This window comes from Purpureocillium lilacinum (assembly GCF_023168085.1).
Source record: "Purpureocillium lilacinum CBS 284.36 DNA, scaffold_1, whole genome shotgun sequence".
In the NCBI taxonomy this organism is placed as follows: Eukaryota; Fungi; Ascomycota; class Sordariomycetes; order Hypocreales; family Ophiocordycipitaceae; genus Purpureocillium; species Purpureocillium lilacinum.
Genome location: NW_027072111.1, coordinates 1,206,644 through 1,229,112, shown reverse-complemented (window position 1 = coordinate 1,229,112; position 22,469 = coordinate 1,206,644). Strand labels below are relative to the sequence as shown.

The window sequence follows — 22,469 nt, the reverse complement described above, 5'->3', positions numbered from 1 at the left end:
AAATTTCGGTCTTGCCCGTTAACATAATGCACCGTATGCACCACACGCCCTACTCTGAACGTGTCCATCCCTCACGGAAGCTGCCTCTCTGCCGCAAGGTATCTACAGAACACACGCGCCTCTCCTGCGCGGCACCAGACGGGAGGGGCGTGCCCCATGCATGCACGCTCCCCTCCTTCTATCCTGCTCGTCGTCTCCTTCTGGACTTATTCGGGCCGCAAAGGGCCATCCTCTTTCTCGCACTCCGCGTGGTCCCCCTGACCCTTTGGTAGTGGGCATGATGGTGGCTGCCTTGACACACACATATTGTGCCCTAACACTAGCACGCTCAGTGCTGTCTGACAAGTCTCTCGTTACTCTGATGTACTTTACAGCCCACGGCTATATATAGCTACCATTCCCAGGCGCGGCAAAAGAAACAACGCGTCTGGAGCGGTCTACATTTGCCCACGCAAGGCTTCGGACCCGGGTTTTGCGTTCCACATTTGCCTCGCTCCCTGTCACCCCAGATCCGCACCCCCAAGAGGATGGATCACATCCGCCGGGCACGTGGGAATGCCTTTGCAACGCACACGTTTACGCTTGGCACTGTACATGGTCATTATCTGGTCACGCGGCGAAGTGCGGCTCGGCTGGGCGTGCCAGGAGGACCACATTGTGTCCCCGACTTGCATGCTGTGCGAGGGTCAGTCTACATGTCTGTACTTGACTGTACTGTACCATGTAAGTGCCTCGAGCCAACAAGATCATCATCCGCCAGCGTTTGCAACGGCGAACAGCATACACGCCCATGTTGTACGGAGTATGTATACCTGTACTGTACAGTGCCGCCGGAGACCGTCGGGCAATAGACGCTCTGCACCTCCGGCAAGCGCCGCAATCTCCGGACCAGCCTGCCAACAAGACTTCGCTCATCCTCATCCCCAATCACGACCAGATCCGTCGTTAGCCTGCCCCTTCCGCTCCGAGTTCCGCCCCGGGGTCTTCTTCTTCTTGCTCTTTCCATCTTCCCATGATCCGGCAACTTCCACGCCCATGCGTCCAAGCCCCCTGCCCCGGGTAGAGTTCAACACGGGCAGACATGGCCAACATATAGCCGCCCGTCCCATCGAAAGCGCCAACCACAACTCTCCGATATCAAATCACTTGCCCACGGCTCGGAACGCCGACAGAACGCCGACAGAAGAGACTTCCTCATCCTCCCTTAGCCAAGCGCCGCGGCCAACACGCCCAGTGCCGGCACACCCCAAAAGGCTACGAGCGGGACCGGCTCGCCCGCCCGCACGCACACCCACCCTTCGCGCAGTCCGCCCAGTGCGAGGGCCGCCAGAGCGGTGCCCTCTTCCCACCCGTGCGGGCCGCCCGACCGAGCCCACTTGACGTTAAGGAGCACTGTCATATGCTCGTCGTGTCAGTCACTCATCTGCGTGTGTGGGTATGGGTGTGTGTGTAAGTGGATGTAGATGCGACCATTCTCCACGTCGAGGCCCGGGAATCCCAAGACGCCAACCTGTCTACTATAGACACGTCCATCCACAGCAACACGGACCAGATACAGAGCAATCCTGAGCCGCACATGTCGGTACAGTGTAGCACTCCACGGGTCCCCAGGGGGCCGATCCGGGGGGGGCCTTACCTGTCAGTGCGTACCCGACCGTCATGTAGTCCCACGCCGTGCGCGCCGCCCGCGCCGGCTTGGCCCCAAGGCGCGCCTTCCAGGCCGGGTACAGCTCCGCGAAGCCCCGGTGCAGGTGGTGCGCCGCGCTCACGGCCGCGACCCCGGCTGCCGCGTTGAACAGCAGAGCCGCCGCCCTTGACGTGGGCGCTGACTCCATCCCTTCGGCGTTGGTAGCCGGCGACCGGAATCGCTTTCCGACTCTTCGACGAGGCCAAAAAACGAGGATATGCGTGGCGAATGACAGAGCCAAGATAAAATTTGCATCTTTTGCTATGGACGACGCGTAGCGGCTACGGCTGCGGGCCGCTTTGTATAGTCCCATGGCGTTATGCCTCGGCGTTATGCCGCCTCAGCCCATGTCTGCCGTGCTCTAAGATCCCACGCCACGGCTCCAGTACATGCCGTTATGTCGGCTCACGCAACGATTCTCGTCCCCCGGTCCAGGCTATCGCTCTCGAAGACGAGCGGCCCACCCCCCGGCCCGCTCGCATCCAGGCTCACCGTCACGCTTCGCCGCTCGCTGATCACGCGCACCGTCTCCCCCAGGTTCCGGAAGTCCACCTCGCACGCCTGCGTTGACTCCTGGCCGCCCGCATCCGTCACAATCTCACGGATCTCGACCGACGGATACGCCAGCCACCCTTCGCGCTGCGGCATCAAGACCAGGGGAATCTCCGCTTCCGTCTCGGCCGTTGACGTCATGTAGCCGGTCGGCGACGAGGCCGACGACGTCCCCGGGATGACAAAGTGGCCCCTGCGGCGCCCCCCGATGATCCAGGTATCCGATGGCGCGCCGACTTCGTAGCTAAACTCCTGGTCCGCTCGCTTCGATGCCTCCGTGTCCCAGGCACGTGTCCATTTGAGGTGTAGTGTCGTCGGGAGGGCTTGGTTGACATTGACGATTGGCGTCCCGTTATTGATGTCGCCAAGTGAGCCCGCGACAGGTCTATGCAGGCGCATATCTGCCGTGTGCACCACGGACAGCGCCGGCACCTCGACCGGGATGAGGATTGTCGACAGCTCAGCGGCCGTCGAGGCGGGCACGGTGATGCGGGGGTTCCTGCTTTGCCATCCCCTCAAGACGCCGCCAAGCTTTGTCGCCGCATCCTCCGTTGATCCTGGCACCGTTCCTAGACCGTAAAAGTGCCTCTCCCAGGGCACAGCTTCCAAGAAGGACGTCGTCACATCGCCGAGGAGCGCGGCCCTCTCGAGGTCTTGCGCCTGGAGAGACCGCCTGACCTCGCTCATGACCTGATTCGCAACCAACTTGGAGTACTGCTCCAAGGGAGCCTCTCTGAGCTCGGCGGCCACCGAGTCCCTGATCAAGTCCTCCACCTCGGTCTGCAGGACCCTGTAATGCAGTCTGAGGTGCATGATCCGATCCGCTCGCTTCCCCGGCTTAGAGCCCGTCTTTCTCGTGACCTTGTACATCAGGCACGCGGGCTGCTTTGGGAAGATGGTGATGGCGTTGGCGGGAGGAACGCCAAACGAAGACTCAAAGAGCGCAGACTCGAGCAGCTCACTCTTGTGCAGCCGTAGCGGACTCGACGTCGCCGTGGATACGTTGAAGCGCGAAAATAGCGCCTTGTGCTTGAACACATCTTGGACGTTGACGCCAAGAGCCAGTGAGACGGGAACCGTGACCGCCTTGGCCAAGTAGAAGGACTCGCCCGACTCGGTCAGGTATGTGACCTCGACCTTGGCCAGCACGTCGGACAGATCCTGTTCGATAGAGTACGGGAATTGTAGCGCGACCGTGGCCCCTTCTGCCGTGGGACCGAGAAAGAAGGCGCCTGCCTCCGGCGGCTTTGCGAACTCCACACCGTCGGTGACCAACTTGGCCTCGGTCGTCAGCAGGCGTAGGCCGCCTGTCGCCGGCCTCACGCGGATCTCGCAACTTTTCAGCGCATTCCATCCCGCACTGAGCTCGAGTTCCAAGGAGTTGTTCTTGTCGAGACAAATGTGTTTTGCGGCGGAGATGCGCACATCGAGGGCGCCGGTGCGCTGGAAAATCTTGACGTCCGCGTCCTTGAACACGTCCGCCGTCCTCGGCGGAGCTTGCTGTGCGTCTCGGTCAAAGTGCATGTACACCTTGCTGGCTTGCAGACTGAAGTGGCTGATTCTGTAGTTGCTGGGGACGACAGACTGGGCCATGTTAGCCATGCTCGCGCCGAGGAGAGATTGACTTACATTGCAATGCACGGTGATGCTGTTCTTGCCGGGCGCCAACGTCAGCTCGCTGCTGGTCTCAAAGATGAGTTCTCGACTCGGCCCTCCATCGACGCAAGCCACCTTCATCTTGGCACCGTCGATGGTGATTGTATCGGGCAGCAGGCTGTACAGAAAAATGGACAGTGAGCAAGTGTCTCGGCCCTCTTGATACTGCGGGGCCCCGGACAGCCGGACGCCGGTGAAGAAGCTGGCAAGCGGCACTTTGACGTCCGTCTTGAGGCCCTTGGCACAGTCGAAAAGCTTCCTCGTAATGCTCTGTATCGGCGACAAGTCGGGTTGCGACGACCGCGACGCTCGCCTCCGCAGCGCAGACTTTTCCTCTAGTCGCTCTCTCTCGGCGGCGCAGGCCTTGGTCAGCAGCTTGAGGGCGACAATGACAAACTCGTCGTTCGACTGAAGCTCGCCGAGGCACTCGCAGTACATGACCAGCATCGACAGCTCCAGCGAGCTCCAGCCACTGTCGCCAAAGAAGGGGGTCGTCTGCAAAAAGTACTCGGCGGCGACACGATAGTCTTTTAGGTGGTATTTCAAGATGGCCATGTCGGCTTTGCACGAATGGACTGCGTGACGGTGGTTGGCTACGGCAAAGTGTTGCAGTGCCTTGTCTGTCAGGATCTCGTACAGTCGGTAAAAGTCGTCGGTGTTGTCGGTGGCAGTCCGCAGGATCTGGCTCTCGATGCCTGCGTCGGAGACGGATGGGGGTTGCGATGGTCCTGCCGTCGTTTCGTCGTCGTCGAGGCTCACGTCCACCATATCGTCGAGACCCGGTTCTCCGATGATGGGCGCTTCGCGCCAGCCGTCGGACCAGCCTCGCTTTTTCCCCAGGCCATCGAGGATACTTCGCGAGAGCATGTAGAGCTCTGCTCGCTGAGCCGCGAGCTCCTCTAGCCCGACTTTGAGGAACTTGGTCTCGGCGTCGGAGACGCTTGCTCGCCGCCCCGGACCGGGAAACAGGCCAGGGCTGGGTGGCGGTCCGGGCATCTGACCATACAGTGAGGTGCTGCGTGCAGGGTGCAACATGGTCTTGGGTTCCGGGATAGAGGACTTTGGCTCGTGACCGTCCCCCGTGGCCAATGTCGTCGGCGGTATGGGCAGCGCACTGGTCGAGGTTTGGGCAAGTATCTGTTGCGCGACAGAAAACGCGAAGGACGCGACGAGGTTGTCAACCGTTTCGGACGCGACCGCATCCAGGGTTGCTCCGTCGACGTTTGGCTGCGTCTCGGCCAGTGCAACGGCAATGTCTTGACGCATGACCTGGGAGATGGTGGGTATAAACTCGAGAGTGTGTCGACAAATCTCGGCGAGCATGGACAGGTTCTCCGGGTCCTGGCTGTGGCTCGCAGGCGGTGCCAATGGCGCGACGCCGTGAAGGACCGACTCGTGCTGGTCGCGGAGCTTGGCCATCAACTCCTCCCGCGTCACCCAGGCGTTGCCCAGCCGCAGGAGAAGAGAAATTTGCCGCGCAAAGATGTAGCATCGAAAGTCAAAGACCGAGACCTTGTTCGCCAGGATCATATCGCGATACGGCTTCTTGGTTGAGCTGACAATGATCGCTGATTGGTCTTGGCCAGGGCCGGTCGACTGGAGATTCTCGGCCCCGGCATCCCCATCTTCGCCGGCCGCGGCGGTGAGCGCGACGCGAGCAGCACTCTTCAGCTCGTCTGTGTGTCCCAGCATCGCTCCGCCGTGGCTCTCTGGAGAGCCCGAGGCAGCCTGCTCTTGAAGAACAGAGTCCAGCCCGACGCTGAGCTCGTCGTAGCCGACCAGCGCATCCTCCACCAGCCCAACGCTCTCGAAGCCCCTCGCCAAACCTTCCTTGAGGATGAAGAAGGTGCAAAAGTTCCAGCCAGGCAAGGACCGCTGCCCGTCCTTTTCTTTAATGTCCTCCTCGTATTGTGTGACCCGCTGATCAAATGAGCTGAGGATGAGGCCCTTGAACTTCGTCACGAGGTCGTTCCACGCATTCTCGGCATCGTGTTCCGTTTCGGAGTAGCCCGAGGGTACGGCAGGGACGACACGCGGGAGCTGGTCGTAGGGGACGTCGTTGATGCCGATTCGAATCTGCGCGACACGGTCGGGAGAGCCCTTGGCGGACGAGTTAAAGTCGGAACGAAGCTTTTCCATGAGCGGCGTCGAGCCAGTGCGCCAGCGAGACGAGGATGTCTTGTCGCTCCCCGTGCCATCGGTCTTGCCGCCGCTCCGGGGCTGTGTAGCGGCAGCCGTGTTGGGAAGGACGACGTGGACGATGAGCCATTCGAAGGCGTCATGTTTCTCCTGCTTGCTCGCCTTTTTGGAGCTCAGTGACGGAGGCGTGTGCGCCTTGACCCATTCTCGAATCTCGGCGCGGACGGCGCTCTTGTATGAATCGTTGTCGTCGCATCGAACAAAGAGGACCTTGAGGTAGGAGGTGCGTCGCAGGCCGGGGATCTGGTGTCGGCGCTGGGCGCGCGCGGGCTTGGGCTGCAGGGAGGCCGAGCCGCGTCTCTCCCCGGCGTCGCTGGAGCCAGCCTGGCCGCTGACATGCTGGGTCTGGAAGCCATCGTCGCGCGAGGATGAGCTCTCCGACTCGCGCAGGGCGGCGGGTGCGGAGCTATCGGCGGCGCCGGCGTCGCCTCCCTCGACGAGGTCGACGTGAAGGGAGTCGATGGACCGCAGGGGCCCGGCGTGGGACTGCCAGTGCAGGTTGCGCAGCGGGAGGCGACCGACGAGGCCCGGCGAGATTAGGCGGTAGACATTGTGGGGGTCAAAGTACTCGACCGTCACCTTTGACGTCGAATGCTGCTGTTCCATGGCAGGCGCTGCGTCGCGGCCGGCATTGGCATTGCAGGTGGTGCCGTGTCGCGCGTGGATGGGGAGGGCGGAAAGACGGGAGGTGGTTGTGGTGGTGGTGACGGTGACTCTGTGGTGGAGGTTTGGAGTCGCGAGCTCTGGCCAGATGGAGTTCGACAGCTCCGGGCTGTGGTCGTGCTGGCCGTGGTGGGGAGGGGAGCTGCATGATTGAAGGGGGAGCCTGAGTTCTTTCAGGGGCAGCGGAGCCGCTATTTTCCGGCCCCCAGGGGTCTGCCGCCAGGGCAGTGCAAAGCTGGAAGGCGCGCTTCCACGGCTGTCGGCCGCTTGTTCCAGCGCTCTCTCCGTTCACTGGTCGCAGCGGAGAGGCGCGCCCACTGAGCAGCCTTGAATAAATCGTCACGAGCCGTCACAATTCACACACACTCGTCGCCGGATGTGCAGCACCACGGGTGCCAATTCTCGTCGGAAACCGGCTTCAATTGCACCACAAGTCGGCCAATTCGGGCTCGCACATGGTCCCACGTTGGTAGAAAAGCGCTGTTTTCTCTTCTTCTTCTAGTCCGGATACGTTGTTACTCGCTTGCTGCTATGCACCATCCTTTACCAGTGGCTGTTACCTGCTCTGCACCTTGCACTCGTATCCCCGTCTCTTTGCGAGACCACATTTGCCCTGCTAGGCGTCCAGGACTTTGCCTTGCCTCTTCGAAAACACCAACCCGCAGACATTGCAAAGTGTACCATAGCCGTCGGGGCCGTTGCGCCATTGCGGCGTCCTCGTCCGCCCGCATCTGTGACAGCTCCGCGCAGGTCCGTCCATGTCCTCGCCTACCTGGCCATGCCGAGCCTCATCCGGCGTGTTCCTGCTTTGATGGCTGTTAGGCTCTGACGTGTGTTGTTTGTGTCCGCCTGCTGCACCAGCGGTGATCGAGTGTCCTCCGTCAGCATCAGACGCTGCTGTCTGGTCCCCGTCATCAACTTCGCAATCGCAGATATTGCTGCTTGGTCTAGCTCCGATGTCCTTGCCGGGTTCATCCGCGTCCTGCACACTCGCTGCTTGGTCGGGGGCGTCGGACATGCTGGATGAAGGCGCAGCATCGGGCTCGCGACGCGTCTTCGTAGAGCGTCAGTGCCGGGTCGTGAGACCGTATCCGACTGTATGGGAGAACGCTTACCGTGTCGGCGCTGCCAGGTCTGGGAGTCGGATCCAGGGGTCGCCCATTTTCCGGCTCATCGTCCCGGTTCCGTGCCGTTGCATGAGACTGTGGTGTCATCCTCGCTTGGGGCGCTGTGGCACCCGTCGTTGGCCTCGGCCGGTTCGACTCGGTGCAAATCAGTAAGCCATCGCGGGCACCCCGAGTCCGGGGCGCAGATGACCAGTCGTCCTTCTGACCGGGCTGTTATGGTTGTTGCCGCGGCCAAATGGTTATAATCGCATGCTGGGAAGTCGGTAGGCGCACTACCACACACTTGGTCGGTCTCTTAGACGGGGCGGGTGGCGAAAGAATCGATGGGGAAAAAAAAAAGGTCGATTGCCCTGCAAGCCGATGCCCGAGCCTTCGGGCCATTATCGTTGTCTCTCATTGTGGCAAATTCGGTAGTCGCGCCTGGCTCACGGCATCGCGATTGCTCTCGAGATCGGGAGGGACAGTGGCCATGAAGTAATTATGACGCTGGGCGGACCCTGCCAGAGCCTGCCAAGCAAGTAAAGCGAAAGTCGGAGCCACTGGTACGGGTTCCAGAATCCAGGTACTCATGGCCCGAGACTGCTGTCCAGGGAAAGGAAACGACGAATGCGCAGGGTGAAGCCGACATTGGCGCCACGCATCGGCCAGCCGTGGCTGGGACAGCACCGACACTTGCCCAGTCATTGTCGACGCCGATGTTGAAGCGCAAAGTAAACATGGCTGCATGCGTGGATTCGGCCGGCACTGACGCCATTTGACACCCCACGTGGGGCCTGATGCTGATGGATGGATGGCGGGGTCCCCAGTCCAACGACTCCAACTGTCGATTTTCTCCATCCTCGAGCACCATCCCCAACTCCCTCAAGTTCCAGCCATTCCTTCACCTTCCTCAACCTAGCATCATTAGCCCGCGCCCTACCATGTCCCTACAGGCCGTCCGCTACTCGCGCGGCAAGCTCGAAGTCCTCGACCAGCTGCGGCTGCCGCACGAGTTCCACTACGACGCCGTCGCCACCCGCGCCGACGCCTTCGACAGCATCGCCAGCATGCGTGTCCGGGGCGCCCCGGCCATCGCCATCGTCGCCAGCCTCGGCCTCGCCGTCGAGCTGCACAACGCCGGTGGCGTCCCCGGAGCTTCCTCGGCCGCCGACGCCGTCGCCCACATCGACGGAGCCCTCGATTACCTCAAGACGAGCCGCCCGACCGCCGTCGACCTGACCAACGCCATCGACCGCCTCAAGACCTGCACGCGCGCTGCCGCCGCTGACGGCTCGGGCTCCACGGAAGATGTCGTGCGCGCCTTCATCGACGAGGCCGAGGCCATCTTTGAGCGCGACCTGCAGACGAACCTGGCCATTGGCGAGCACGGCGCCGAGTGGCTGCGCGCGCAGGCTGGCGCCGCCGATGCCTCCGACAAGACCATCTCTGTCCTGACGCACTGCAATACGGGCTCGCTGGCCACGTCGGGCCACGGCACCGCCCTCGGCATCATCCGCACCCTGCGCGACAAGAAGCTGCTCCGCCACGCCTTTTGCACCGAGACCCGCCCCTACAACCAGGGCAGCCGCCTCACGGCCTTTGAGCTCGTCTTCGAGGGCATTCCCGCGACGCTCATCACCGACTCCATGGCCGCCGCGCTCTTCCGCACCCGCCGCGACGAGACAAACCTCGCTGCCGTCATCGTCGGCGCCGATCGCGTCGTGCGCAACGGCGACACCGCCAACAAGATTGGCACCTACCAGCTCGCCGTGCTGGCGCGCCACCACGGCCTGCGCTTCGTCGTCGCCGCGCCCACCACGAGCGTCGACCTCGAGACGGAGACGGGCGACGGCATCAAGATTGAGGAGCGCAAGCCGTCGGAGCTGACGCAGGTCACCGGCGCCGTGATCCGCGATGACGGCACGGTGGACGAGACGCGCAAGGTGCGTGTCGCGACGGCGGATCAGCGCGTCGGCGTGTGGAACCCGGCCTTTGACGTGACGCCGGCCGAGTACATTGACGCCGTGGTGACGGAAAAGGGCGTCGTCGAGAGGGGTGCCGACGGCGTCTTTGACTTTTCGAAGATTATGCCGGAGCGGTGGGCCGCCGTCGTGGGCAAGGAGGACGAGCAAAGGGCGAACCAGGCGCGCCTGGGAGCCAAGTTTGGGACGGCCGTGCGGGCGGACACGGGGGCTCCCGGCGCTTTATGACCTGATGCGACATGCAACGTTCAACCATGATACCACATTAATTCAACATGATAGATTCTACTACACGGCTCATTGCGCGTGGTCCAGCGCGTGCAAGATGAGCTTCTTGTACCCCTCGACGGCCTCTTCCAGGACGCCTACCGTCAGGTTCTCCCGCGCGCCGTGGGCGACAAGGATGTCGCCTGGGCCGTAGAGGTAGCGCGTGTGGTTGCCCGCCAGGTTGGGCACGTCGGTGCCGTAGTTGACGGTGATGGTGTCAAAGTCTGCGCTTGTTAGTTACGGAGTGTACATGGAGCATGCATGATGTCGGGCAGAGGAGAGGGGGTTGGGATGACGGAACGCACCCGGTACGTCGCAGTTGCACTCGACGGAGCCGTAGCCCTGGCTGCAGGTAAACGTAAAGGCCTCGTCGTCCACCTCGTCCAGGATGCGCTGGATCTTGTCCTCGACGACCTTGGCGCCCTGCTCTTGCGGGCCGATGGCCACACGCACGCCAATCTTGACGAACGCCCTCTCGGGAATCACATTGCCAGCGACGCCACCCTCAAAGAGCCCGACGTTGACGGTGGTGTTGCCAAAGAGGTCTGAGGTGCCAAGGTCGGCGTCGAGGACGCGGTCGAGGGCGCGCACCATGAGCTCGTTGGCCGACTTGCCGAGCCAGGGGTAGCCGCTGTGGGCGGCGACGCCGCGGGCGGTGATGTCGCAGAACAGGGCGCCCTTGTGGCCGCAGGCGAGCTTGTTCTCGGTCGGCTCGCCGAAGATGACGGCCGAGAAGGGCCGCGGCGGGGGGTCCATGCGGGCGAGCGAGTCGGAGAAGGCGCGCATGCCGGCGCCGGCAACCTCTTCGTCGACGACGAAGAGCAGCATAACGTCGTCGCTCAAAGAGGACGCCGGCGACGCAGAGTCAGCGTGGAGGAGGTCGTCGAGGGCGGTGATGATGGCCGCGACCGAGGCCTTGGCGTCGACGGAGCCGCGGCCCTTGATCATGGTGCGCGACGTGATGGCGTCGCCGTCATCGGAGATGGAGTAGGGGATGTGCGGCGGCACCACGTCAATGTGACTCGTCAAGACGACCCTGGGATCTGCACGACCGCTCCTCCTGCTGCTCCTACCAGCACCGTTCCCAGTCCCCTCATCGTGGCCGCCGGGCCAGGCGACGACGTTGAAACGCTCCTTGCCCTCGGGCGTGCCGTCGCTGGGCGCCACGAACTGCAGCTCGGCGGCATAGCCGCGCCCGACGAGGTAGTCGACGAGCCAGCGGCCGACCTCGTTCTCGTTGCCCGTGATGGACTCGATGGAGACGAGCGACTTGTGCAGGCTGAGGAGTGAGTCCCTGTACGGCGGGGCAGATGCGGCGTCGACATGGTGGTGGTGCTGCTGCTTTGGCAGTGGTGACGGCTCATCAGCGGTCGGTGGCTGGTGCGAAGGCCGGAGGCGGGACAGCGGCTGCTGCTGCTGCTGCTGCTGGTCGGCGAGGGTCAATTGCAGCAGCAGCGCGAGGGCCGCGGGAGCGAAGGACGTGGCCCGCATGCTGGATGGATGCGCGCGAGTGATTGAGATGGCGCTGCGCGGGAGGGAATGCGAGGTGTTGAGGATGGGAAACGGCGAGAGTTGGTAAGGCGAGGCAAGCTCATCAGGGTCGGAGGAGCTTGCTGCGAGCTTCCAGGTTGGGACCTGCATCGGCAGCTGCCCCGCTTCGGACTGGCGGCGGCTTACACCGGCAGCGCGAACCGCCCGCCCGACCGCCGCCCTCTGCCGACAGCTTGGCCCCCACGCAAGCTCGACATGCTAACTATCACCTTGGGGGGTTGTGTCTTTTTCGTTCGCAGATGTTTCCAATTGCCAGACCATCTACCCGTATATACGCATATCGCGATATTAGCTCACGGGACATGAAATGCTTCGTCGCCATGTTGGCTGCGTACCCTGTAGCTGCGAGCCATACTCATTCTGGTGAGCTTCAGCGGCAAATGTACGATCAGGGCAATCCATGAACAAGCACTCGCTCGAGTCTTATTTCACGTTTCTAGGCCAAGAGTCCGATTGCGCGTCCGACAGGAATCATTGGGCCAAGTCCCTACCGACTGCCCTTCGCACATGTCATCCCATCCATGTTCACGACGCGGCAAGATGAGACGAACCGACATGCGGCCCCACCCCGCGCGGCAATGGTCACCAACACCACCATCATGCCAGATCCCTCACGGGAGTTTGCCGTGATCGGGACCATGAAAGCCCGTCCGTGGTCGCCGCCGCGTGGGGCCTTGACGCCTCAATCCGCCCACGACTCTCAAGATCAGTCATATCCCAGCACAGGGCGACGAGGACTGCGGACGCAGACGGCATCTTCCGTTGCCGAAGGCAGATCTAGGCTGCTTGGCAAAGTCCGAGGTCCCGGACCTGGCCACTTGCCCACTTGTCCGATACGCTCAGCCCCCGACACCGCAGATCTCTGTCCCCCGACTCCCCGATGCATATCAACCACCACATGCACCGGGGACCGAAAGATCCCAGACCGTAACAATCACGTCGCAGGCCAAGACATCACATTACAAATCCCACTCTCCGCAATGCAAACTCCGCCGGGAGCGAAATGTCTAGGAGGCTGGCAGGCATCAGATGAGGGGGACTTGTAAACTCTCGTCTCTAACGCGACTGAAGGCATGTGAAATGTGTGATATAAATGCCCGGCGCTGCAGCCAAATGAAGCATTTTCCACCATCTCGCATCATCGCTCGTCCTAGTAATACATCGCGACACATTTCCGACAACCGTCATGGCCGTTCTCGCTATTGCTGGAGGAACAGGGGGTGTAGGCAAGACCGTTGTCGAGCAGCTGAGCCTTCATGGCGCTCACCATACCGTGTATATCCTGACTCGTGAGGTAGACATGACCCCATTGGGATCTCAACGCGGTCACGGAGACATCAGTTTAACACTGCATCATCAGATCCCACCCAAGCCAATTCTGGAACACGCTCGCTTCCTCAAGGTCGACTACGGACATGTCGATTCTCTCACCAAGACTCTACAAGACCACAAGATCGATACCGTCATCTCGACCATCAACCTCGAGACGGACGCAGGCAGCCAAGCACAGCTCGGTCTCATTGAAGCAGCCGACAATTCTTCAACCACTCGTTGATTCATTCCTAGTGAATTTGTGGCGCTCATCGATGAAGAGTATGTCCTTCGTAGGTATTACCATGCCTTGATGCTCATGTCAGTTCACAGAGATCCCAACGCGGCTCCCGGAATTGGTGGCTGGATCCCCAACGCTCGCGCGCTGAAGAAGACAAATCTCGAGTACATCCGCATCTCCATTGGCCTTTTCTCAGACTACTGGGGAATGCCTCGCATCAAAAGCAACCTCAAGCCCTTCCAATGGCTCCTTGACATGGACAAAGGAATCGTTGTCGTCCCTGGCAGCGGCAACGAAAAGTTTACCGTCACCTACAGCGAGGATCTCGCTCGAGTCTTTGTCAAGCTTCTTGATGTGGACGAGAAGTGGCCCAAACGTGGCTTCCTCTCTGGCTCAGACATCTCCATCAACGAAGTCATCGTAACTGCCGAGAAGATTCGAGGCATGTCACCAATCAAGTCTCTTTCATTGCATGCTGAAGTGATCTGACATCGGTATCCAGGATCCAAGATTCATGTCACTCGTGATCCCCTGGAGAAACTGCAAAAGGGAGATGCTACGCTCATCTGGAGCCCGGATGATGTTCCCAAAGAGCAGTTCAAGCCCATGCTGGCAGGACTTTGTCAACTGCTCATCTCGGGGGCGTGTCTCTTGCCCAACGACGATCACAGGCTCGATCGGCGTTTCCCTGAGATCCATTTCACCACCGTGGAAGAAATACTCTCCCACTCCTGGAAGAGCAGGTAAAGATTAGGATCCCGTACCTGTGTTTCTATCTTTGGGAGGTTGGGTTGTTGTATCTACTTCAAACACAGGAGCTAAAAGGCTTACAAAAGGCTTCGCTGGTCGTGCATTCTTACCTGCCGTAGTTGCTCATCTAAACGTGCCTATTTGAGACGGAACGTCGACGCCCCTTTGTGAGGTGCAGGTCAAGCTTGACGCCATGCCTATTCCTGTGATGCCTATCAAGACCGCTATAGCTCCAGCCTATCTGATCTCAAAGAGGATGTCGCATTGAACAGGATGGTTCTGCTTGTGTTCAGGCGGCCCTGCATCGTCTTACGCGTGTGTTCCACGTCAGCGCCGCTCCTGCGGCCCAACCTTGGAGCTCCCAATAACTTGTCTACGCAGCTTGCAGGCTAAGGTCTCGGACATGTTCCATGAATAACCTCTACGACTATTTTGAGCGTACAGAATTTCAGATGTGTTCAGAGTTGAGCTGGGACAGCTGAGTGATGTCTGCACACTGTCTGAGGTGCCTAGGCGGTCAGCGCAGAATGCGTCTGCACTGGGCATGTCTCAGGGTGATCACCTATGACCCGGCAGAGCTGAGCGACCCGAACGAGCCAATATTAACGTCAAGATCAGGTTGCGATTGGACATGCTACCTCTCGCATTGCGCTGGTTCCTAGCAGGCACGGAGACACCACACCGCATCATTGGCCGCCGCCCATGGCCACCGAAGTATATCACAGAGCGCCTCATGCTGATCTCAGGTTCAGGCAAGAACGAACGAATAATGTTACAGGATAGCAAGGGGCAACTTCACTCCGAAGGGTGCCATGATTACGTTCTGAACGGCGGTTCGTGAACAGAGTGTGGCTATCAAGAACGGAATTGATCCGGACAGCTAAGTTTAAATATCTACTCAGGTCTGTCACAGCGACCAAATCGATCCGGTCAGTTAAAGATATCTCTGCCACCGGATCTTCAAGACTTGAAAATTTACAAACACTCAATACTTCAATATGCAACCCCCAGCCGTTTTCCGCTTTGTCGCCACGGTCTTGGCCGTCGGTGCCTCCGCCGAGTTGCATGAGCGCGATGTCTACGTCCGTCACATCGCCCCAGGGCAACTGAAGCGCCTCGACCATTACCGCGCCGAAAATGCCCGTTCCCTCACAGCCGAGCAGGTCGACGTGCTGGAGCGCGTGAAGCGCATTGTCAGCGACCACGCGACACACGATGTGGTCGCCGCGCGCGAGGCTTGCAAGGCCGCGTTCGGGCATCAAGAGTGTCGCAACGTCCTCAGCGGGCGGTCGGAGAGCGCCGCCAACAAGGGGCTCCTGGGAAGGAGGGCTCCGGACTGTGAGTGTGCGGACCAGGATCCTTACTGCGATGACCCGCACATTTGCAAGTACAAGCTCTCCAACTGCAACTTCCAGAGTAAGTCATACTTCAATCGTCCTCTCCTACCAAAAGTGAAGGGACAGCCTGACACTAGAATTCCAGAGGGCTGTGGGCTTGGTGGCCTCTATGTGTGCAATGGCTTGTGTGAGTAACGTGAGCTGGAACGGGACCTGAGGCAGTCGATCAGGGACAATGTGTGGGTAACGAACCCCTGAGATGGAGAATGAGGCAAAGAGGGATTGGAATATCAGTCATGACTACGCATGATCGCGTCTCTTTGGCCAATCCTCTATTCGTGCTGCACTTCAAAGACAATCAACATCTTTTCGCGTCTACCTTTCTCAGTACATGACTGATGCGCGCTGCTCATTTTCCCCTGTTACGTGATAGAGCGTGCAGGCTTCGTGGCCTCTGCGGAAAAGGACATAAAGGCGCCGGAACGGCTTGCTAGGGAGTGAGGACTTCGCCTCCTTCGCTCCACACGCCGGACTATGTGTGACGAGCTCAACTAGACGAATCCTACGTACTGTTCGGTCGGCGTTTCCGGCTAGCAGGCCCCTTAAAGATGCATCGCAGCGACGCTTGCCACCGGGCTACCCCATATCCTGATGTCACCGGCCCCAAGTAACTTATACGAGCCGACGCAGAGAAGAGCGTCCATCGCCCAAGTCCAAGCAAGGCAAGTCGTCCTCGCTTAGAAGTCAATGGCTCCAGCGATCGCCCGCGCCGCAAAGTTATTGGCGAACCCTTGCATGCCCCACGTCGCAGCCGGGAATCCACCCGAAGTTGGCCGGCTGGCGCGTAGCACACGAGGGCATAGGCCACTGCGGCCTGTTTGAAGCTCCTGCGACTTCATGGGGTGAGCTGAGGCAAGGAACTAACTGGGCGATGAATCGCACGGCTCAGCTCAGTGGCGCAGCTGGTCGAAGTTTCGCTGTTTCCAACGCTGAATCCTCCTAGTACATGTGTCCATGGCTTGTCAAGCGACGCCATCACAGTGACATTCTGCTCCCGTTGTGCTGTGTGAACAAATAAACACTACACTACTCCAGTGCCAGAACTCTATCTTCTCGTTGATGGCCTTGGGTCCAGGCTTATCGATGCGGCCGTTGGTGCATGGTGGCTGACCGAAGTTCATGTGTGTCGGGCGAACCTCTGCCACAAGGAAGCGCACGGGCTGAAGAATGCGGGGGACCTCGCACCAGCACTAACCGCAGCGATGGCGCCCTGCCGAATGACGAACCATGGTACGTTCCACAGCAGGACAAGAAGGCTCCAGACCATCCACAAGCTGACAAGCACGCCCGATGCCAAGATCCTCCACGAGTCGCAAGACTTCATCTCATCTGTTATCGGTCATCGTGGTCCGACAGGCAGCTCGCAGAGGGGCGACAGACCCCCAACAGCAACTGCCGCCGATCCTCCCGAGCCATAGCGGCCCGGTCCCACCGGGCTTTCGGGCAGGTGCTCAGGGGCTATTATTAACTGGCGTGGGATGGCATTGGACAAACCATCCATGTGCAGCGTCACAACAGGGGCGCGGATCCTATGTTTGCCCAGCTAGTTTCAGCAGAACGACGAAGCGAAACGCCCTTAATTTTTTCCTCCAATCCTATGTGCTCGATTGAAGCGGATCGCCAATTGGAGGACCGTAGCTGGCCTCGGTTGCTCGACACGCTATGAGAGTATGCCGAGCGAGGCAAGAGCCAAATGAAGTGAATATATAAGAGCAATGTCCGTGGCCCTGAGCAACTCGGCAGCAATACCTGTACCTAGCTTCATCCACTTTCACTGAGACCCAGCAAGATGCGCACTTCGACTCTGTCGGCTCTCGCAGCCTTTGGCGCTGTTGCGTCGGCGTATCAGCTGCCTGCCAATCTCAAGAAGATTTACGACAGCCACAAGGTCATTCACGACCACAAGTTTTCCCACCATGTTTTCATTGCTGACACCTACGGTTTAGTCTGGCACCTGCTCCAAGAAGCTCTCCTCCGCCTTCTCTGGCGGTGCCGTCTACTGTGGAGACCTGCCGAATGCTATCTTCCTCAAGGGCAAGGCCGGCAACTACGACAATCTCGACATCGACTGCGATGGTGCCAACAACTCGGCTGGTGAATGCGCCAATGACCCCAGCGGACAAGGCCAAACCGCCTTCAAGGACGATGTGAAGAAGTACGGCATCCCCGACCTCGATGCCAACCTCCACCCGTACGTGGTCTTTGGCAACGAGGAGCACAGCCCATCCTTTGACCCGGAGGCACACGGCATGGAGCGCTTGAGCGTTATGGCTATTGTCTGCAACAACCAGGTGGTATGTGTCCGCAACCCAGCCACGAAGTCAGTCCATGTGAGCTAACGGAACGGCAAGTTCTACGGAATTTGGGGCGATACAAATGGTGGGACCTCCACTGGCGAGGCGTCTCTCGCCCTTGGCAAGCTGTGCTTCCCCAACGACGGTCTCAATGGCGACAATGGCCATGACCCCAAGGATGTCCTGTACATTGGCTTTACCGGAAGTGGGGCTGTACCCGGAAAGAGTGGCGCCAACTGGAAGGCGAAGAAGACGGCCGATTTCGAGGCCAGCATCAAGGCCCTAGGCGATAAGCTCGTTGCCAGCCTGCCAGCCTGAGTTGGTAATAATGAAGACCTATGCTGTGGTGGCATGTAAAGGAGACAAGCATGATCATGAAGCAGGGTAGTTGGAAACAAATTTATACAAATGTCCCACGTGTCTGTCACTTTCTGATATTCACTCTTCAAGAATTGCGTTAAGCCGCGACGGCTTGCCGAGCTGCTGGTATGCGAGCTAAAAGATCGACGCATGTCAACTAGATAGCGGTATCCCGCAATCTGTGTCCTGGACTCTCAGCCCGTCTTTGTGGCGACTTCCGAAACATCAACCCGCACCGCCGTGAATTTTCGCGCCGAGACCTTCTTCTTGAAGAGCAGATCAAGTTCTGCGACGGTCTTGTCCTTCGGCTCAGGTACAACAAAGTACGCGAAGATCAGCCCCAGAATGCAGGAACCACCCCAAAAGAACCCAGACTTGGCACCCCATCCCCACGCCGAGGGATTCAGTTGATACGGCGTAAGAACATTGGCGGCAATGTTGAGCACTGTATAGGAGAACCGGGCAATAGCGACCGACTTGCTTCGGAGGAGTGACGACGGGATCTCTGCAACGAGTGCGAAGATCACGGGTACACTGCATAGGTATGAAACGAAGGCTGATACCACGAGAAGGGAGGCAATTGCCCACGATAAGTTGCTCGTGGCTTTTGGAACGCCGAGGCCGCCGATGGTGAAGTCAATGATACAGAGTGCAACAAGGCCAGAGATGAACAGGGTTCTCCGGCCAACGTATGGCATCAGGCACCACTGTAAGACGCTGGATTAGTATGGTTTCAAGTGGCAATTGGCCACTATGAGTACGGGGAACATACCATTACGCAGGTTCCAAGAAAGCTAAGCACATAAGTCACCATAGACATATTGAATGCCTGAGTTGTCGACAGGCCGGCTTGAACGAAGAAATATGTGGAGTATGCTCGCAATGTAGTGCCAGCGATGATCTGCATGCAATAGCATCCCATCACAATAATAGTTCGGCGAAGATCAGTGCCTTGGAAACAAGCCGCAAATGTTGTGCAAGAGCCTGCTTCACGTTCGTGCTCTGTAGTGAGTACCATCAGGGTCACAGTCTTGTCAATATCCTGGGCATCCTGCCCAGAGGTCAGCCGGCAAAGCGAAAGCTTTGCTTCTTCGAGCCGATTTTGGCGTACTAGCCACCATGGAGATTCTGGCGCAAAGAAGACTGCAATAGCCACAGGTATAGGCCAGAGCCATCTAGAATTGTTAGTATATGTACATATCCCGATAGAAGAACCAACGTACTGTACAGCGAATGGGATACGGTACGACCAGGGTGCTTCTACGTTGAGAACACCGCGAAGAACGCATGCGGCTACAATTTGTCCAGTAACCTGGAAGCTGTCAGTGCTATGTAGCCATGACGGGGAGTAAGAATGTGGTCAAGATTGTACCCAGTTCTGGCTCACGTAGCTCGTCAGGAATGCGCGTAGACAAGTCGGAGCCACCTCGACAGCGTAGACGCAAGTAATTGTTTCCAGTATGCCCAGGGGTATGCCTATTTCCGTCGCCTGCATCAGTTTTGCACCACGAAATCCGTGCATACAACATTACCTAGCAGAACTTGGCCGACCTCTAGAACAGCCAGGCTCGGTGCAAAGAACTGGAGAAAAATAATAAAAGGAATGACCAGTAGTGTAATCATCATGCTCCTGCGGAAGCCCAACTTGTCGCTCAGGTAACCGGCCAGGTACAGGCCCACCATTTGCCCGATATTCGACCCGTTTGTGAGGCCAGACTGCCACGCGGCGGAAATCTGATATGTCCCGTCCGGCTGAAGCTTGCCGTATTTCTCGTTAAAGGCAGGCTGTGCTACTAGGAGACCAAAGAGCTTGAAGTCGTAGCCGTCCATGATCAGAGCTGCTGAGAGAACTGCACTCCAGGCGATAGCCTTCGGGTACACCTTGAAGGCCTGGATGACTGTCAAATCATGGTCCTTGTTCGTCACTTCCTCAATGTCTGCTATCAGATCTCGCTGAGCAACTTCAGGCCCTCCAGATTCCTTGGAAGTGTCCATTGCGAAACAAACGAGGCCAATGTGAGTGGCGTTGGGAAGAAGCGCGCACAAGGAGGAAAGGCTACTGTGATGCCTATCGAGAGACAAGTCGACGTGTCTTACCATGGATTTATACTTGCTGCGGACATGCCAAATTGAACGAGGTGGCGGAACTGCAAGCAGCTGTGGGGCCGGAAGTGTTGGTCGTCGGTCAATCTGGACAGCATGGGGTGCTGATGACGGCTCTGTTGGTTGGTAGGTCGCTCGCTTCAGACCACATGCACGCCGTCACCACGGCTGCCACCTGACCGTGTCAGGATGGGCCAACTGGAGCAGGGCCGGGGGTCTATGACTTACCTCGAAGCGTTGTTGGGTCCCGGCTGAGAGTCTGGTCAGTGGTGACTACCCCTGCTCTCCTGTCGGTAAACGATAGTGTCGGCAAGCGATAACGGTCGGCAGGCGATAAGAGCTCGAGGACGACGACCGACGGCAAACGAGGTATCCCGTCGATTAGCCCAGATTGGAGAGGGTCGTGGCCGCACCCTGGACCTCTGTGTTCCTGGAAACGGAGAACAAGGAGAGCCTGGAACATGCTTGTTGGTAGGCACTGAGGTGGCGTCTGCAACGCTTGTCGTGTTCGACTCGTCAGCGTGAACAAGCGATCGGCTAGAGATACGTACAAGCCGGCAAGAGATAGACTATAGATATAAGAGTGTCGTCGCCAGTGTCCTGAAAACATTGAGTGGTCTCGTGCCGTGTTCCTTCCTCTGGTACTGCTGTGATTGATTCGGGAACGTCTCACGACGCACGTGTTCAAGCTTCGTCAGATACTGGACAAGACATGAACCCTCTCAGAGTGACGCCCGGAAATGTCCGGATTGCGGCGCATCGTGGCCACAGCGCCGGCGCACCTGAGAATACCCTAGCCGCGTTCCGCAGGGCCCATGAGATTGGCGGCAAAGGAGTGACCTGTGAGACGGATCTCGCACTCACCAGCGACAATGAACTTATCTTGATGCACGACGCGACCGTTGATCGAACCACAAATGGCAACGGACTGGTTCGGCGTATGACTTGGTCAGAGATTTCCAAGTTGGATGCCGGCGCATGGTTCAGAAGAGTACACGATCCGAATCCCGACATTTGGAATTTCCTCTCTCAGTCATTTTCCTGAGCTCCCGCCGCTTTACCCTGAGTAGCGCCTGAGCAGCCTGAGTAGCGCCTGATTAGTGCCTGAGTAGCGCCTGAGCTCGCCACCTGAGTCGCCCTCCATGTACTGGCATCGGGTGGAGCCGATTGGGTGATAAGTGTGCAAATGGATCTGCTCGCCCCGCCCGATGCCCTCGCAGAGGATTGACTGATGGCAATGTCGTCCAGGCTGGTTGTCGCGGCATGCGCGCACCCTCTCGTTGCGTCATCAAGGCGGAGAATGCATGCTCTACACGATGCATCAGCCTTACTTCTGCAGTGAGGCACTAGTTGCCAGCTATTTGCCTCGGCTCACGCCTCTGACCACAAAGCGGATCGTACCATTCCGTAGGTTCCATCACACATTTCGCAGGACCTTAGCGCCAGCTGAACAATTGGACAGAGTCGTTGACGCCCTGCCACTTTTGCTGCAGTTTACTTCTGTGTAGTCCGGCAAACTTTCAGGTCCGTCTCTTGTGCCAAACAGGGCGTCTCAACCTCTCCATGGCATCGAGGACGGCCTCCGCCACTGAAGGTGGAGCCCCAACGGTGACCTCGGGCGCTGTCACTGGGGTAACCAATCATATGCCAGCGAGGGGGCCAAGATGAGACACCTCGACAGCCTTTCATTGGTTGCAAAATTTGAGACATTGCTGGCGAGTGCAGCGGGGCAGGCGGCCAACAGGTTTCCCGGCAAGAGGGTAAAATGGCAATGTTCGGCAGGTTGCGACAGGGTGCCAGGACCACCTACATTCCCAAGTCCCGCCAATTCCCGCTAGGCAGAAAGGAGGGCGGCATGATCTCCCTGGATCATTAGGAGCGAAAGCAACAGCGCTTCCTGCCACGTCTCTGGCCACCCAGTACTGAGTTTCCGATGCACATATCACTCGACCAGTGCAAGGTTGCCTGCCTTACACCCAAGAGTAGGTTTGTGACGTTTTCTTTTCCGTCCCTTCTCGCTAGAAGAATCCAGAGCAAAAGGCCATAAGTCCGTCCTGCCCCGGGCGATCTCCCGCGCCATCCGGCGATTTCCGGGATGTCCACCCTGCTGAGTCTCAACCATCATGGTTCGATGGTCGTCATGTGCTGGCCCTGCTATACCTCCCGGCACCGCACGCATGTCCAGCAGGAGTTGCAGGCAGGGTTCACCGCGACTACTGCGCACGGCGGCACATCGACAACTCTCGCCTGGGGGATCGCAGCGTTGCACTTACGTATCTCAGTCCCCGTTTCCTGCAATGTAATGGCTAGCAAGCCCGAGGGCAAATGAAAACAGAGCCTGCACGTCAAT

The 22,469-nt window shown here is 58.9% G+C and overlaps 8 protein-coding genes across 8 annotated transcripts; 4 read left to right on the top strand and 4 right to left on the bottom strand.

Annotated features, from left to right (window-relative positions):
• Positions 1-1,204: 1,204 nt before the first annotated feature.
• On the bottom strand, positions 1,205-1,835 carry PLICBS_000094 (uncharacterized protein; the record flags this gene model as incomplete). The annotated part of the gene is made up of 2 exons (XM_065599523.1): positions 1,205-1,392; positions 1,637-1,835. 2 exons carry the CDS (start codon positions 1,833-1,835, stop codon positions 1,205-1,207), a joined length of 387 nt encoding a protein of 128 aa, XP_065455595.1.
• A 257-nt stretch (positions 1,836-2,092) lies between these two features.
• PLICBS_000093 (uncharacterized protein) lies at positions 2,093-6,700 on the bottom strand (the record flags this gene model as incomplete). The annotated part of the gene is made up of 2 exons (XM_018327400.2): positions 2,093-3,823; positions 3,869-6,700. The coding sequence occupies 2 exons, from the start codon at positions 6,698-6,700 to the stop codon at positions 2,093-2,095; spliced, it is 4,563 nt and encodes a 1,520-aa protein (XP_018174096.2).
• A 2,104-nt stretch (positions 6,701-8,804) lies between these two features.
• On the top strand, positions 8,805-10,073 carry PLICBS_000092 (S-methyl-5-thioribose-1-phosphate isomerase; the record flags this gene model as incomplete). Its single annotated transcript, XM_018327402.2, has 1 exon — positions 8,805-10,073. The coding sequence occupies one exon, from the start codon at positions 8,805-8,807 to the stop codon at positions 10,071-10,073; it is 1,269 nt and encodes a 422-aa protein (XP_018174098.2).
• A 69-nt stretch (positions 10,074-10,142) lies between these two features.
• On the bottom strand, positions 10,143-11,603 carry PLICBS_000091 (uncharacterized protein; the record flags this gene model as incomplete). Its single annotated transcript, XM_018327403.2, has 2 exons — positions 10,143-10,336; positions 10,418-11,603. 2 exons carry the CDS (start codon positions 11,601-11,603, stop codon positions 10,143-10,145), a joined length of 1,380 nt encoding a protein of 459 aa, XP_018174099.2.
• Positions 11,604-12,849: 1,246 nt separating this feature from the next.
• On the top strand, positions 12,850-13,962 carry PLICBS_000090 (uncharacterized protein; the record flags this gene model as incomplete). The annotated part of the gene is made up of 4 exons (XM_065599522.1): positions 12,850-12,957; positions 13,024-13,177; positions 13,310-13,635; positions 13,726-13,962. The coding sequence occupies 4 exons, from the start codon at positions 12,850-12,852 to the stop codon at positions 13,960-13,962; spliced, it is 825 nt and encodes a 274-aa protein (XP_065455594.1).
• A 1,001-nt stretch (positions 13,963-14,963) lies between these two features.
• On the top strand, positions 14,964-15,497 carry PLICBS_000089 (uncharacterized protein; the record flags this gene model as incomplete). The annotated part of the gene is made up of 2 exons (XM_018327406.2): positions 14,964-15,381; positions 15,448-15,497. 2 exons carry the CDS (start codon positions 14,964-14,966, stop codon positions 15,495-15,497), a joined length of 468 nt encoding a protein of 155 aa, XP_018174102.2.
• Positions 15,498-17,151: 1,654 nt separating this feature from the next.
• PLICBS_000088 (uncharacterized protein) lies at positions 17,152-17,974 on the top strand (the record flags this gene model as incomplete). The annotated part of the gene is made up of 3 exons (XM_018327408.2): positions 17,152-17,250; positions 17,309-17,656; positions 17,714-17,974. 3 exons carry the CDS (start codon positions 17,152-17,154, stop codon positions 17,972-17,974), a joined length of 708 nt encoding a protein of 235 aa, XP_018174104.2.
• Positions 17,975-18,210: 236 nt separating this feature from the next.
• On the bottom strand, positions 18,211-20,011 carry PLICBS_000087 (uncharacterized protein; the record flags this gene model as incomplete). The annotated part of the gene is made up of 7 exons (XM_065599521.1): positions 18,211-18,723; positions 18,789-18,917; positions 19,032-19,067; positions 19,128-19,191; positions 19,240-19,328; positions 19,389-19,492; positions 19,549-20,011. 7 exons carry the CDS (start codon positions 20,009-20,011, stop codon positions 18,211-18,213), a joined length of 1,398 nt encoding a protein of 465 aa, XP_065455593.1.
• Positions 20,012-22,469: the final 2,458 nt, after the last annotated feature.